Source organism: Crocodylus siamensis, chromosome 3 (genome assembly GCF_052110815.1).
Source record: "Crocodylus siamensis isolate JL-2025a chromosome 3, ASM5211081v1, whole genome shotgun sequence".
Lineage (NCBI taxonomy): Eukaryota > Metazoa > Chordata > Crocodylia > Crocodylidae > Crocodylus > Crocodylus siamensis.
Window position 1 is genome coordinate 127680169 of NC_143397.1, and position 17378 is coordinate 127697546.

The 17378-nt window shown below is 42.8% G+C and overlaps 1 protein-coding gene across 1 annotated transcript in view; it reads right to left on the reverse strand.

Moving 5' to 3' along the window:
• Positions 1 to 17378, reverse strand: part of ADAMTS16 (ADAM metallopeptidase with thrombospondin type 1 motif 16) — a 185039-nt gene that overhangs the window by 48411 nt on the left and 119250 nt on the right. The window contains exon 18 of the mRNA XM_090039162.1: positions 6396 to 6522. Coding sequence (XP_089895288.1) covers positions 6396 to 6522 — 127 coding nt within the window. The remainder of the gene's footprint in view (positions 1 to 6395; positions 6523 to 17378) is intronic.

A 17378-nucleotide genomic window follows, 5' to 3' on the forward strand; every position in this document is an offset into this window, starting at 1 on the left:
ACCCCTAGTTTTTGTCCTGAGCATCAGTAAATAATAAATCCCTATTTACTTTCTCCTTACAAGTTAGTATTTTGCAAACCCTTATCAAGTCCCCGCTCAAGTGTCCCTTTTCTAAACTGAACAGGCCTAGCCTCTTTAGTTTGCTTTCATATGGAGACTCCTCCATATCACTAATTATGCTTATTCCCTTCTTGGTACCTTCTCTAGTTCTTCTATATCCTTTTTGAGGTCTGAGGATGAAAACTGGGCACAGCATTCAAGGTATGAATACACAATGGATTTATAAAGCAGCCTGCCTCACCCAACGCTGCTCTGGGTCGGTTAGACAGTGCAGGTGGCAGGGGGAATCTGGAGGGGCTGGGAGCCGAGTGTGCAGAGGTTTCCCCTACGCCCAGCTCCCAGACCCTCTGGTTTTTAAATCACTACCCAAGTTGAGCTGCAGGGGTACAAGGGGAAGCTGGAGGGGCTGGGAGGCTTCCACCCATGCCAGCTTTTAAAACTACCACCCTCACCACTCAGCTGAGTGGTGGGGTAAGCAGGGGGAAATGGCTGCAGCCCAGAGCTGGGCTTGCAAGCCTGATTCCCAGCTAGCCTGGCTTTTCAGTTGTGCAGCTGGTAAGCAGGGGGCAAACTCGTTGCCCTCAACTCCAGTGCCCAGGAACCAAGCAGAGGGCACCAGTATGGAAAACTCCCTTCCTGACTGACACTAAGAACTCAGGTGTGAGGAGCAGGCAAGGAACAGTGTATGCATGTACTTGCATAATGGAAAGAAACCATTGTTCACAATTTGTTCGGTTTTTTCAAGTATGCTTTGTGGAAATCATTATTAAACAGGAAATAAACAGTTCATAGCCCAAGATTTGGAACTTATTTTCTCTGCATAGCTTGTCTAAATGAGACTGGCCCTATAAGCTAGCTAACATTTATATTTCATACATAAAGCAAAGCAGATATTTACTGAAAGCAAGCTGCAGAGGAACTGCTTTATTAAGGAAGGTGAGGGAAATCAAAAGCATAGTAAAACGACAATTGGGAGGTCATGCATTTCAGAAACGAGCTATGAAAGTACTTTATCCCAGGCTGAAACAAGAGTCTGAGAACTGGAATCCCAGTAAGATGGCCACTCTATTATGGTTTGCCTGGTCTCATCATGATATGGAAGTGAGTCTAGGTTGGAGAAAAGAGTACAGGAAATAGGTTGCTGGCTTATATCCATCCCCTAGAAAGAGACTCAGGATTGCCAACACCTCATTATTTAGCTAAAATATTCTTGCTGTCAGAAGCCTTTCAGACATTTTAAAACTATTTTCATCTTAGAACAAGAATCCTGAACTGAAAACATTCCACACCCTACTACAGAGATTGATGACCTAGTAGGATTTCATTAGTCTAATGATTCCACATTTGATAAAAATCCAACATTGTCAGCCTTCCACACTGTCAGCATTGAAAGACATGCACATAAAGAAGGTTTAGAGTTTCTAAACTGCCCAGCAGTTTTTATATTTCATTTAAATTAAAAACAAATATACTCTTGCTTATAGCACCCAAAGACTTCTCTCTTGAAATCTTGCTTCAAACTTTCAGCAGCAACTACTCATGACGCATATGCCTTGAATCATGCCTTTTCAAGTGTATTAATACTATATGCATTTCAGAGTGGGTTAATTACATCCTGTAGCACTTTTTGTGAGTTTAACTACTTTTTTCACTGAGATTATTAGCCATGCACTTGTGAGCTTTATCCTACTCTCCCCTCCCAATAACAGGAGCTTGTCATTGACCTCAAGAGGGTGAGACCCATTCTTAAGGCAATATAACAAATAACTGTGGACATTTTCAGTTTTCTTTTTAAAGTCTTCAGCTAAGAATTCTCACAATAAACTTCAGACATTTTGATAAGAACAACATGTGTGTGTTTTGAAAATGAAGCTTGACTTAAATTAAACTGAACAAAGGAAAAATAATTTAGAAAACACTATTGAGTATTCCCATATTTCTCTCAGGAAAAAATATACTTCTTCCCTAAACAGCATTCTTTGTTAAATATTCTGAAGGTATTCTCAGACAGGGGCAATGCATTTCATTGCTGCTGTTTGAGCTTTTAAAACCTTGCCTTCCACAATCCAGGAATAAACTAAGAGTCTTTGTTTAATATTGTGACTATAAAAGTCACTCTAACAGACTGTTTCCCTTGGAGCTGCACAAAGAGGAACCTTCCAGGCAACGATCACTCTTTGCTTACCCACCACGACTTGAGAGATGGATCTACTGCCTCTGCAGCATTGTCCTCTCTTGCTTCAGAGGCAAATGTGTGATGGAAAGACTGGTACAGGGGGGATTCTAACAACTCCCATGCAGAATCTACTCCAAAATTAACACAACAAAAGGAATTATTCTCTTCACAATAGGATTCTTCCACTATGCTTCCTGGAATGAATACTGACTGGAAACAATTGGATCTTAAACTCTTCCGGTACAAACTGATGCCCAAACCTTAAATGAAAAGCACACACTCACTTGTGCACCCATGGAGAACCTGAAAGCTTCAGGGGGGTCTGTTTAGATGCAGAAAAAACTACCAATAGAGGAACAGAATCTTACATTTCTGCAGCTGTGTTATAATATTGACATATTAGGAAACCAGCTAATCTTTTCTCCCAAATTTTGCTAGAGTTGTTACAGGAGTCCCAGGTAACCACTTTTTATCTCTACTTCAGATTATGAATACTGTAGAGATATATTGGTCATGGAAAGACTTATTTATATGAACTGTAATAAAAACAATCCATATTCTGTAATTTGACTATTCATTGATTTCAATACCCAGGAAGCCACACTGCCTCAACTTATTTTTTCTACAATAGTAACCCACTATGTATTCTTCCCTGACTGTGTTGTGTTCCAGTAACAACCTTTCATGGTTGTCTTGGAAGCAGTAGCTTCCTGATGCATAATCATTATTAATGATAGCTTCATACCTATCTCTTCCTCTTTTTTTTCTTAAGACACTTAAAGCAGTGCAATTGATAGCAGTATTTGCTGTTCATAGATAGTTTCATAGATGTTAGGGTCCTCAGTAGGTCATTGAATCCAATACCCTGCCTTGGGCAGGAAAGAGCACTGGGGTCAGACAACCCCAGCTAAGTGCTTGTCCAGTCTCCTCTTGAAGGCCCCCAGGGTAGGGGAAAGCACCACCTCCCTTGGAAGCCCATTCCAGATTCTGGCAACCCTTACTATGAAGAAGTTCTTCCTAATGTCCAACCTAAATCTGCTCTCTGTCAATTTGTGGCCATTGTTTCTAGTTACTCCAGGGGGTCTCCTAGTAAATAGACCATCTCTTATTCCCTGCTGCCCTCCCCTGATGAATTTATAAGCAGTCAGAAGATCACCTCTCAGCCTTCTCTTGTGAAGGCTGAGAGATCTAGGTCCCTCAGTCTCTCCTCGTAGGGCCTTGCCTGAAGGCCTCGGACCATACGAGCGGCCTCCTCTGAACCCTCTCAAGATTCTCCTCATTCCTCTACAAGTGTGGTGCCCAAAACTGGATGCAGTACTCCAAGTGCAGCCTGACCAGGGCTGTATAAAGGGGAAACATCACCTTCCTGGACCTGTTCATCATGCAACTGGTAATGCATGATAAAGTGGGGTTAGCCTTGTTGATCACTTCGTCACATTAACAACTCGTGTTCATCTTGGAGTCAGCTATGACTCCAAAATCCCTTTCTCCTGCTGTGCTACTGAGAAGGTCATCCCCCAGCCTGTAAGTGTGTTGGTGGTTCTTTTTGCCCAGGTGCAGCCCCTTTCCACTTGCCTTTTTTGAACTGCATCCTATTTCAATCTGCCCACTTTTCCAACAGGTCCAGATCCACCTGGATCCATTCCCTACCCTTGGTGTGTTAACTCTGCCCCATAATTTGGTATCATCTGCAAACTTGGACAGGGTGCTCTCTCTGCCCTTGTCCAAGTCACTGATGAAGACATTATTAGTACCGATCCAAGGACTGAGCCTTGCGGGACTCCACGGCCCTCATCTTTCCAGGTCAATATCAACCCATTCACCACTACTCTCTGGATGTGACCCCTAAGCCAGTTTGCCACCCACCCACTCATGTAATCATCTACATCACAGCCTGCCAGTTTACTTAAGAAAACACAATGAAATACCATATCAAAGGCCTTCTTAAAGTCTAGGTAGGTGACATCTACCTTGATTCCTGCGTCTAAGCATTTTGTGACCTGGTCATAAAAAGAAACAAGGTTAGTCGAGCAGGATCTACCTGCAGTGAACCCGTGCTGATTTACTTTCAGCATTATTTTCTCTGCTGGGCTCCCACAAATGTGTTCCTTAATGATTTTTTCCAGAGTTTTCCCAAGGATGGAGGTGAGACTACCTGGCCTATAGTATCCCAGTTCCCCCCTCCTCCCCTTCTTGAAAATAGGGACCACATTGGCCCTTTTCCAGTCCTCTGGGACCTGACTGGAGCACCATGAGTGCTCGAAAAACTGTGCCAGTGGCTCTGCTATGACACTGGCCAATTCCTTCAGCATCCTTGGATGAAGTTCATCAGGGCCCACTCATTTGAACACATCCAGCCCCTCCTCCAAGTGTCCTTTCACTAGGTCTGTGCTAACAGTTGGTACACTGGTGTCCCTCCTGTGTCTGTCTATGATCCAACTGGGAGATTTGTCTTGGTCTGTGTCTAGGAACACAGATGCAAAGAACTTATTGAAGAGCTCAGCTTTGTCCACTCTCTCTGTCACCAGTTGCCTGAGTTTGTCCTGTAGTGGTCCTATGCTACCCTGTGCCTTACTTTTGCTCCCTATATACCTCAAGAAGGGCTTCTTGCTGTCCTTAATTCTTGTTGCCAGCCTAAGTTCTAATTCTGCTTTGGCCTTCTGAGCTGATTCCCTGCTAGTGTGAAGCAAGGAGGTATACTTCTCCTTGGTAGCTACCCCCTGTTTCCACAGCCTATATACCTCTTTCTTTGCCCTTAGGCTTTCCTGGACTTCCCTGTTCAGCCAAGAGGGCTTCTTGGCTCCTTTGCCCCCTTTTATGCACAATGGGATTGCTTCTTCCTGCACCCGTAGGATAGCTCCCTTGAGGAATGACCACCCCTCCTGGACCCCCATTTCACCAATGCTCTTGAGCTTTAAAGCCTCATTAACTAATCTCTTAAGCACACTGAAGTTAGTCTTTCTGAAGTCTAGCACTTCAGCCCTGCTGGTTAGTTTACCCACCCTTCGTCAGATAGTGAATTCAGTCAATCTATGGTCTCTATCCCCTTGACCTGGTGGGGAATCAGCAGGTACATCCCCTGTAGCTAACACCAAGTCCAGCAAGGCATTTTCCCTAATGGGATCGTATACCTCCTGCATTAGGTGGAGGTCCTGTATGCAGGTTAAGAACCTATGTGAGCGGTTATGTGTTCCCTGCCCCAGAATCTGAGTCTACTATAGATCACCTTAAATTACCTCCAGCTGATACAGAACATTTCTAAATAAAAAAACTGTTTACATGACTGAAGTTAGAGGAGGAAGATAGCCAACTTGACTAATCACCAGACAACTTGACAAGCAAGAGAAGAAGAAAAATGATATTTGCTGCAACTATAACTTAGATTATAACAAAACATTTAAAAAGCTAAATACTTATAATGTGTTTCCTTTACCTCTAAGAATGTGGTGATAACCTATAAGAGAGGAAGCATTTAGGATGGTGAAATAGGCTGTAAATTGGATGAAATTAAAGAAAGAAACAAAACACATAAACCCGAAGCTGAGACTTTGAAGAAATTCAGTTGTAAATTAATTTGTCAAAAACATGGAAACTCTCATTTAAAACCAGAATAGACAAAACCTTTGGATACATGTGACAGCAAATACTTTCTATGACTCAGTAACATGAGAGAGCGTGTCAAGAGCAGATATGACGAAACGAATAAAAAAGTGACAAAGGCTCACATGATAACCTGCAACTGCAGTGGATGAACTCAATAAGCTAGATGTTGCCTTCCAGCCTTCTTTTCCTATGCTTCTTAACTTGTTTTTTCCACTTAGATATTTTATTACTGGGCAATAATCACTACCCAGTATGCTGTTTTAGAGTGGAATGCATACAGCAAGTTTCATCATCACTAAAAAAGGGTGAAAACATACTATATACTTGTGCAGAAAAAGCATTTTAATTTAGTGACATTAATTCTTAATTTAGAAGATTGCTCAAAGTTATTCAAGTTTTTCCTGAACTAGCTCATACTTAAAAAATTAAAAGAGATGGCTGCTACAATTTCATTTTTTTATTTACCTTCAAATATCAGAAATTATGCAGTTCAGTATGTGCAATACAACAGCATATGTTATTAAACACGAGTATTTAAAATAAGTTTGCTCATTACCTGGGAGGGCAAGCTGCCATTTTACAAGGGATGACTCCAGTCACTGGCCGGCTCTTAGGGCTGCAAAGAGATTTATCCACTTGCACGTGCATATCTCTGTAACATCCTTCCTTTGTTGTCATCTGACCTGTATTGAAGGGAAAACAAATTAAATCATACAAGTCCAAAGAAAAATATTACTAGAAATTATAGGTGATGCTGTTGGTCAGTCTTTGGAGTTATGCTAGGAGAACTTGGGATTAAAGCAGAAAAAAAAATTCTTAAACCACCATTTAAGTTTTCTGTGAGGAAAGATGTTATTCTGTGCACACTATGCACTAGTTATTATCTCCTTCTCAAAATTACAGCGCTGCTATAGCACCAGTTCTTAAAAATGCATCAGAGAAATTAACAGAGTGCGGAAAAATATTTGTAATGTACTCAGTATACTTAACAGCACCCAGATAAGCATTTAGTTAGCCATGTCTGAAGTTAGGCAGAAGGTAGAGTTGAGGTGCATCTTAAAGACTAACTGGAAGAGTCTAACTGCCTAAGATTTCATGAACAGGTCACTGATCAGATGCTATGGAAGGACATGCAGAGAGCAGGCTATCAGACAGAAGGGCTAAATATAGGAAGTCAAAAACCCTGAGGCTGAATCAATTCAATCTAGGCAGCTTCCTCTAAGCTGCATAGGTAAAACTGATAACCAACTGAACTAACATTCAGTTTTCAATTAGGAAAGGCAGGGGGGAAGCCTGCACTGACCCTGGCCAGAAGGTGGAGGGTTCTACAGCATATCCCCCAGTCTGCTGGCCATTGCCAGCCCAGCCAAGTGTCCCCAAGCCCCTTCCGCCCCCCCCACAGGGGGTTAAGAAGCCCCCTGTCTGGGTGCTGGTCCACCGTGGGGGAGCCTCCTCCTCAGGAGGTTTCCCCCAGCCTGGGTTCCCATCCCAGGCTGCCCAAGGGAACTCCCCATTCCCCATTCTCCCCTTCCCAGCCACTGATTGCTTCAAACACTGCCCCAGGAGAGAGGGAGAAGACCTCCAGGCCAGGTGCCTGCCCATGCAGCCCATCATGGGGCCACCAGGGAGCCTCTGCCTTGTGGAGTTTCCCCTACCCCAGCCCATGGTTCCCCAGCCCCAGGCAGCCCCAGGGAGCTGAGGAAAATTCTTCCCCACCCCAATCCCAACCCCTTGCCTTAGCTGCTACAAGTCTCAGGGATATCCCAGGGAATGGAGGGAAATTACTCTGCTCCTCTGCATTAGTTTTGCCCCAGATTCATAGCAGTTAAGGCAAAAGTGGCTGTGGAGGAGCAGGAGAATCTCTCTCCTCTTCCTAAAGCTGCCTGAGACTCACAGTGGCTAAGGCAAGTAGCAGTGTGGTTTGAGAGGGGAAGAATTCCCTGGGTCTGCACCGGGCTGGGGGACTCTGGGCTAGGGGGAGAGGGGGGGCAGAGTCTTCCAAGGCAGGGGCTCCCTGGTGCCCCTATGATGGGCTGCACGGGCAGGCACCTGGCCCCCTCTCTCCTGTGGCAGTCACTAGGGTAATCAGCAGCTGGGAAGGGGGAGAGGAGAGGGCTGCCAGGGTCTGAAAAGTCCCTGCCACTGGGGCCTTCCCTCCCCTCACATGCTCGGTTCCCCTTCCCTCCCCCACCCCATCCATATGGACTGACAGACACAGGCAGGAAGCAGGCTAAGGAGCAGAGGGGTGAGGCAGTACCTGCTCCACTGGGGCAGACAGCATAGCCCTGGGCTGCAAAGCATCCTGGGATGCTGGGGGACTGTGAGTTAACTTGAACCAGGAAAAGAACTAGGACAGAAGTTCCACAAACCGGGTTGACATAAATTAGTCAAGTCTGGTAGTACATCCAGCCAGGTTTATCTTCAACCAGTTTTGGACATTTTGAAAGCGGTTTATGTGCACTGAACTTCTGTTCTCTTACAAGTTTAAACCAGTTTCTGATCACTTAAACCAGTTTATGTGTAACTTCTGTCACTAGCCAAGGAGTGATTTAAATACAGAAGAAGGCAGGATAGATTTGCACATTATAGAATAACTAAATCAGAAATGCATAAGCTTTCATAAGCAGGGGATTGCTTCATTGGATACAAAAGACAGGGAAGCAGGGGTGAGGGGAAGGAAGGACAGGGGACAGTGCTAAGAGACAGAGGGGGTTATTGTTTAAATTCTGTTCTGCTATATTGTAAAATTTTTCCCAACTGCCACATAGATTGTAGGCTATCTGAATAAATGTATTTCTTTTCCTCTATTTTCCTACTATGGTTATCTTACATAAGACCAGTGTTAGATTAAACTCACTAGAATAGGATACTCAAATTAAGGTTGCACACTGGCAAATTTCAAAGACTTAGTCTAAATGGCAGAAGTTAACCTTTACATTAGATCCAATCCCAATGTAAAAGATCCCCACAAAGTTCTCCATTCCTCAACACTAGGCAAGTACCCTACACCAGATGACGGTAACAACCAAGAAGTTATACTGTGAAAACCTAATGATTATTCAATTTATCTTCCATTTTACTACATACTGTAGTATCTCAGCAGCTTTGGAAGTACTCATAGGAGTAGAGTGGGCAACAGAAGATGCATAGCCCTGCCCAAAGCAGGAAGTCTAGACTCTCCAATATAAATGCAGAAAGAAGTACTAATCATCAGCAACCCACTGGGACACAGGTCAGGATGGAGAGGGGGTGGGGGGGAAACAGGTCATAGTTAAGTCTCATTCTTATTATTTTTATTGAGAACTGTGATGGAAACTCACTATATCCTATTGGTTAGTATTGTTTTCTTATGATAAATCCACCCTTCAATTATGATGCTAACATAGGAACAACCTGAAGAAATATAAAAGTATATCAGTCATCATTCCTTATCTTTTATGCATGTGATTAATGCTAAATGAACTACTCATTAATGATAACTTTCAGAGGATGTCTTTAACTCTTTTGTCCTATTGTTAGCTGAAGAATTATGACAGAATACCATTTCATCTAGTGGAATGAGCGTCTCACAGGAACATGGGGGGCTCCCCAGCATGCTGGGCAGCAGACCTGGAAGTGGACCAGAAGCACTTCTGATCCACTTCTAGGTCTGGCAGGGAGCACACTGGACCCCACCTCCCCCGAGCCTCACCCCAGCTCAGCAACTGGTGCCTCTTGGATCTTTGGGGGAGGATCTGGGGTCCCCCTGCAGCCAATTACCAAGCCAAGGGGATGAGGAGTGGCCCCCCCCAGTGCACTCAATGGCGGACCCAGAAGTGGACCGGAAGTACAGGAAACCCTTGTTATTCGCAGATTCAAATATTCATGGTGCACTGCACCAACAGGGTGGGTCAGGGCGAGAGCCACCGCAGCTCCCTCTGGTGCTGCACTGAGCTCCTGCCTCTGTGTAAACAGGCACAAAGCACTGCGCAGAGCATGGGAGGGCAGAGCCGGGGAGAGCGGAGCAGAGAGCAGAGCCAAGTGGGTGGAGAGCAAGCACTGGTGATGGGTAGGAAGACAGCAGTGGCAGCAGCATCTTCTCCCCCAGAGGCAGCTGCTGTGGGGGAGCCCTGTGCTTCCAGCTTCTCATGGGGGTGGGGAGAAGGGGGCATCTGTGGGGCCTGATGGGGATCCCCGTCAGTACTCGCGGATTTTGCCATTGGCAGCGATCTCCAGAATGGATCCCCTGCAAATGGCAAGGGTCTCCTGTACTTCTGGTCCACTTCTGGGTTCACCACCGAGCACATGGAGGGCACCACCTGAGCTCCTGTGAAACACTCCATCCGCCCCAGCATCGCAGCATTCACAAGCCCCTCCTGGTACCTCGAGCTGTATAGAAAAAACATTTAAAACTGTGTCTATAGCTGATTCGCTGATTCTCCAAATCAGCAGATTCAGATTCGGCTGAATCAAATTGGGGACAGTAATCCAAATCAACTAATTGAATCACTGTCCCTGAATCGGGCCAAAACCAAATCTGAATCAAATACAGCCCATTTCACAAACCCCTAGTTAATACCATTTCTCGCCTGCAGAGCTGACTTGCCACTACACGGCTGGTGAGCAGCAACATGCCTAGGAGCCAGAATGCCTGTGGTCTCTCCCTGTTTGGTTGAGGGAGGGAGGAGAAAGGCTAAGAATGATGCATCCTAGGTAGGCTAGAGGACTGCAAATTTTATGTCTGTGGAGCAGACTGAAGTTATCCGAGCATGAACTAGGTACTATGGCCCAGAGTTAACCCCCACCTGAAGTGGTGCATCTTTGAGATACTCAGAGGGCACTTAGCACAAGTTAACGAGCATTGAAGTACAGCTGCTCACTTTTAAAGTGCCCTCAGTATGTTCTAAGTATAACGAGTTAACTCACCCACAGAGTTGCTCCCAAGGTGCACTTTGATTGTCCACTGCATGAAACAGATTCTTCCCTTAATATTAAGGAACTGATTTTACTCTATGTTTTCTCTAGAGTCAGAATTGATCACTTGGAAAATTCATCACAAAAGCTCCAATATAACTCCCTTAGTCCCACAGACCTTTTGCAAATTGTTTTCCTTCTAGTGTTATATCCAAGTGCTCAAGCGCTCAGAGCTCAGAACTGATACAACAAAATGTTGCTGATACAAAAACATTATTGTAGTGATGTTCTATCCATGACAGTGACTTAGGGAAGGGCATTTTGTTCTCCAAAAGTCTGTCTAACATGTCTTCCAACTATGCAGTTGGTTCAGTACAAGATATCACCCATAAAGTTGTACTTTATTCAAAAACATTGTCTGCTAAGAAAAGAATCAGGCTGAAATTCAGCATGTTTCTTCTCATAAAAATGACTTGCAAAGGCAAAGGTTCATGAATACAGGAAAATGTTTTTAAAGATGGCCTTTAAGGCCAAACAGACAAAAAGGCTCTCTTCTCTTTGTCCTTTTATTTGTCCACATACTTTCTAACTTAATGAGTATATTGAAAAACTTGATTGTTGGCCTTGAAAAAATAATTTTCTGAATACAGATAGTTTCTGAATCTGCCACTGAAAACTACTCTGTTCATTTGGATTATATTATTATTGCATATTTCTTTTGGCCTGCCCTGTCACTCAAAAACCAGCTGATTCAATGCCTAATTCGCCTTCTGCCTCCAACATCTGCCCATGAATTTTCCTTCATATAGAGAGATCTGGTGTCTTAGTTCATTATACAATACAATGTATACTGTGCCTCCTGCTAAACTACTAATGAACTTTATTGATCAGCCCATCAATTTATTTGTAAAATAAGACTCAAGTAGTTCAGAAACCTAAAAAAGATAAAAGCAGTGTACAGGTAAACCAGAAGAATTAATCTTAGAATTAACTTCAGCACTATTCATCTTGGAGGAATTGTTTTGGAGCCTTTTATTTATGCGCATTGAGGGGAACTGCAGCTATGGGTTGCTGGAAAAATATCTCCCTGGATTACTCTATATCAGTGATTCTCAACCCTGGTGCTACAGCACCCTGGGGTGGCTTAAAATTATTTCAAGGGTGCTTCAGGGTGCCCTGCAATGTCAGCACTGCTAGGTGTGCAAATATGATTCACAAGATAATTCCAGAAATTTCCAATAGGAATGGATTCATATTGTTAAGAACATTCTGACCTGTCAAAAACATTGCTATATTAATGAGTGAAAATTAAAAGTTGGTATTTTTCCAGGGATGCCTCTAGTCCAGAAAGGCCCAGAGCAACTGTTTGGTATTGTGTATTTTCCAAGACTCAAACTTGGCCAGGTTGTGATGTTAACATCCTCAGGTTTTTTTATATCAACAAGAGTATATAACAGATAACTCAAATGTTCTTCTCCGTTATTATCCATTATACATTCCTTCCTGTTAGTATTATACTTCATTCAGGCTTGTATGCTATAGTCACACATTCAGTATTTTAGCTCTGTATTAGTTTAAAGTTTACTTTGAGTAGAATGCATCTATTTTGCACCTTCAATTTACTTTTGTTGTTATATTTTTTTACTTCATATCCTTAACCTTTCCTCACTTTTCAAATGAAAATGCATAGTCAGATTGAGAAACTGAATGTACTGACCCGACTCATTTGTTCATTTTCACATCTTCCACAGAACTCTTTTCTGTTCATATTGTTTTGACCAGTTTCAAGATGTTACCTTGAAACCTTGTCAGGTTTCAGGAAAGCATGCATACACATGTAAATGTGTGTGTTCATTTTAATGATGAGGAAATGGAAATGTTGACTAAACCAAGAGTTCCAGTGCTAGACCAAGAGTTGCATTCTAGACCAAGAGTTCCAGTGCTGTCCAATCATTGTGTAGTCTGGAATACTTTGAGATCTTTAAATGAGACATACATCCAAATGCAGATGGATTAATCTCATCACTGTGCTTACTTGGAAGAAATGATTAAGTAAAAAATTATTTTGACAACTAACATGGTGTTTAGTGCATTTAATCCATTTGGGGACATCTAACATTAATTTTGGATCATTACAAGTTTATCATAAACACACACTATTTTTTATAGCAATAATTATTTAAAATAATTTTAAATGTACAAGCTGTGAATGCTTTTATAGCAATAGAGCATCCCAGACTGTTGTTAAGGTCAAAGCGAATGGGAAGTATAGGGGAGAACATGAAAGAAATCCTGTGTTCCAGTCCACAAGATGGTAGCAAAGCTCCTCTATGATTATTAAATCTGATTGGAGAAATAGTGGAGGGACCCTCATTCTGTTGGAATAAGCATTATAGAATATGCCATTTTCACCAGAATTTTTTTTTCAGAAGAAAAGCAAGACATTTTTTTCCCCCACTGAATTCAAAGTGTGCCTTTTAAATAGTTCTGTAAGGAACTTTTTTCATGTCTCCCTTTAAATGACTCTTCACTTAAAATCTTTAACATTCTGTATTGTAACATGATGGAAAATAAAAACTTAAAAATAGAAACAACACACTTTTGCTTCATTCAAGGAAAAGTGTCTCAAATTTTTCAGTGTACTTTGCCTAAGTGTCTCAAACAAAAAATTGTTTTCTCTGTTTTTTTCCTTTATGGAGAATTCTAAGATTTTTAGTTTTCATTCCTACTCAGAACAAAACCCCATTTTAAAATCTCAAAATTGCCCACTGGCCAGAATCTTCATCTTCCTCAGAGCAATAGTGAGAAGGGTGGCAGGTATAAAATGGTAAGTCTTTGCTCTATGATTCCAAAGGTGTGAGCTCAAGTCCTGCTTGCATCATAGGCTGCCCCTGCTGTAAACAGGTGTTGTAAGTGGGCGGAGGAATCTGTGGCAGCTCAGTCTGATACCCACAAAAATGGTACGTCTTAACTACATGATCTCAACGGGCTGATGAGCCCTGGTGAATCGCTTACCTTTGCAGCCCTGAAGTTTCAGCACAAAATCACAACAATTCCAGGATGGAAGAAGTGGCCACTCTGCTGTCCTACTCACAGACCCACTGGATACATGCACAAACCACATAATTGGCAAGACAAAATTCTACAATAGGCAAGGAATTAAAACATCCAGTATGAGGTTTCAGCATGCATATGCAATAGGGCTGTGCAAAGCTTCAGTCCCTGATGCGATTTGGTGGAGATTTGGCCAGATTTGGTGACAATCTCTGAATCTGAATTGAATCAAGAGACCCTTTAATCTCTCCAAATTGAATTGGAACCCTCCAAATCGATTCAGAGAGATTTGGAAAGATTCCGCGATTCAGATATAGATACAGCTTTAAATGAGTTTTCTACATACCTCAAGGCACTAGGTGTCTCATGAATGCTGAGGTGATGGGGATGGAGTGTCCCACAAGAGCACAGGGTGGTCCCCAGTGTGCTTGGCAGCAGACCCAGATGTGGACCAGAAGCACTTTCTGTCCACTTCCGGGTCCGCTGGGGAGCGCCCCAGGCCCATGCCACCCCCACCCCCAATTCCTGGTCTGCTGCCGAGTGTACTAGGGAGCCCCCTGTGCTCCTGTGAGATGTTCCATCCGCTCCACCATCATAGCATTTAAGAGCCACCTGGTACCTTGAGGTATGTAGAAAAAACATCTAATCATGGTAACCACTTGGAATTGTGATGGTTATACCAAGAGGAACCAAAAGAGAGAGAGCAAGGAGAGAGAGAGAGAGAATTTTCTAAATATAAAGGAAACAACTCATACAATTAAAAACTGTTACAGTTTGACAAGAATGCCAAATTCAGTTCAAAGGAAATAGCTCGTATTAAAGCTGACACTGATTCACATTAAACTTTGAAAGACCACAAGAAATTACCTATATCTGTTTTATGACACCATCTCCTACTATAATAATGCTTCAGTCTTGAATTAAGGGAGAGCTGTTCACTGAAAATAATGACCTGAAATTATCTACAACAGGGAAATATTTCAGGTGCAAGTTCCAATGTATAACAATAATGTTCTTTTTCCAAGATCAAACCTAAGTATGTTACTTTTGCACATGAGATAAAGTGAACTGAATACTAACTCCATTTTGTTTCATCTATTCACCTGAAAATGTAGGAATTATTTGAATGTACATTTAACAAAGTTGTTACAAAGTGCACAATTAGGCAAGGTACACTGAATATTTCTGTTTCCTTGAATACATGTTTTTCATCATACAGAAAGAATGATTTTTCTTAAGTACAAAATAATCAGCACAATAATAAACTTACTTTCATGGCTGAAAGCTTTATAAACAAATACTGTACATATTTCCTTGAATCTAAGATAACTCTGAATTTAAGATGACCTCCCAATAATTAGAATCTACATGTGCAAAATGTATAAATTTGTTATAATTTTTAAGATATAGAACCTAATTATCAGAGGTGTGTCTTAATTCTTCCCCCTCCCATTGCTACAGCAGGGAACATAGTGACTAGGGTAGGGGCAGGGTTAGGTGGCCCCTTTGCTCTCTGCCCTATTTTAATGTCAGACCCTGCTTGGGCTCTGTTTCCTTTCTGAGCATCTGGAAGTGAGAAACAAAGTTTGAAATGCAAGGGACTGAAAAACAGACTTCTGAGCCACACTTTTGTACCTACTTATACATAGTACAGACTATTCGTGATATTAGTCCAAATCCAAAAGACTCATGATTTATCACACAGTTCATTGGCCTGAGCCCCAACAGGGTCAACAGAGTTTCAACCCAGGGTGACCCCACAGACCAGCAATGCTCAGTATGTGTGTGTACTCCAGATACCGCCCCACTCCCACCCCAGCCATAAGGGATCTACATGTTAGGAACCCCCCACTCATGACTAGAACCAGGTATTATTGTCACAAGTCCTGGAATCTTCCAAAAATGTATATGAGGCATGGGGCTGCCTGGTCTGGCTCCACCTCATGGAGGGTGGGATCACACCAATCACACGCAACAGAGCGAAAGAGGGAGCAATACAGCTTCTCATCTACACTGATGTTGGGTGATGTTTGCTACACATTTAAAACTAGTGAAGAAACAGGAATCAATGGAAATGGGAAAAAAGGTGCTGCTCAGCTGTGGGAGTGAAGAGGAAGTTGAAATGTATTCAACATAATGGCTTGCCATGACGGCCAAGATCAAGTGATCAGCTGAGAGTCTGATGAATGCCTTAAGGGCAGAGAAAGAGATCAATGGGGCATCAGCATGGCAGGAGTGGAGGAGGGAAACCTAAAACAATGACAGGTGGCTGATAACCAGAAGGTGGAAAAAGACATGAAGAGTGGAAACAAAGGTCTGGAGACAGAGGGAGAACAGGTAAAAGGTATAAAAGCAGATAGAAAGGAAGAAAGTGAAGATGAAGGCAGGAACAACAACAAAGATAGCAACAGAGGCAGCAGCAAAGAGGGTGGCAGGGCGAGAGACAAAGCCAGAGGGAGGACAGACACAGAGGAGAATGAGAGACCATGTGGGAGCAGCTGGAGATGGAACATCGGGAGCACGACAAAAGCTCAGCCCACCAGGAATGGCATGGCAGGAAGTTCCTGAAGAGACATTGCATGACGCTGGTTGAGAATGGAGACTATGAGGAGGTCAACATTAACTGCTGATGGGGTACAGAAGAGATTGATGATGAACAAACAGATATGATTTTGTAGAAAAGGTACTGTTTGAGATATTGGGGATGCAGGCAGAACACATCACCAGCATGACTGCTTTCTTCAACTGAAAGACAAGGCAACTGGCTTATTGGAACGAAAAAGGGTATGACAAATTTTGGGAGAAATATGTAGAGGAAAGCAGGGAGGGAGAAATTAAAAGAGTTAAAGTTTGTAGCAGCAGAACAGTCAAGGGAAAGAGTGATGATTGTCCAAATGTATACGGATATATTAGAGGTGAAAAACAGAAAGGTGTCTGGAACAATATTTGCAAAGAGTTCTGTGGGTAGAGAAAATGAGAGACAAACATGGTATTTGGATTGGGTTTTAGAGGGCTCAAACTTTTGAAACCAAATGAGTGGAGCTCAGGTGGCATGGTGGTCCAGATTCCATACCATAGGCAACCAAAGCAGTGTAGCAGACATGGAAAGGAAGGGCGCCTGGTTGCACTGTCCCCCTACAGTGTGTTACAGTTGTGAAGTGATGAGGCGCAAAATAGCAGAGTGTCAGGAGCTCATAAAATGCACTGTTTGTTGTGGGGAGGAACACTTGTATCATAGGTGCCCAACAGCTTTTGCAACCAAGGTCATAAGAACCACAAGGATCAGAAAGGGAGAAGAAGGGGGAGAGGCTGAGACAGAAATTGTACAGGAGACTCCTCAAGGGGCGGGGTGGGAAACAGAAGTGGAGGAAAGTGAAATCTCTGTAATAAAGGCTGCATGAGACAGAACAAGACAAAATGGAAGGAGAGGGAAGAAACAAAAGATCAAACGACATGAAGCTGGGGGAGAGGAAAAAGGAAGAAACCAAGCAGACAACAGAAGTGAAGGTGGAACAAGGAAAAGACCCAGAGAGACAGGCAGTGAAAAAGAAGAAAGTGCAGGGCTAGAAAGCCAGGAAAAAGAAACCTGGTA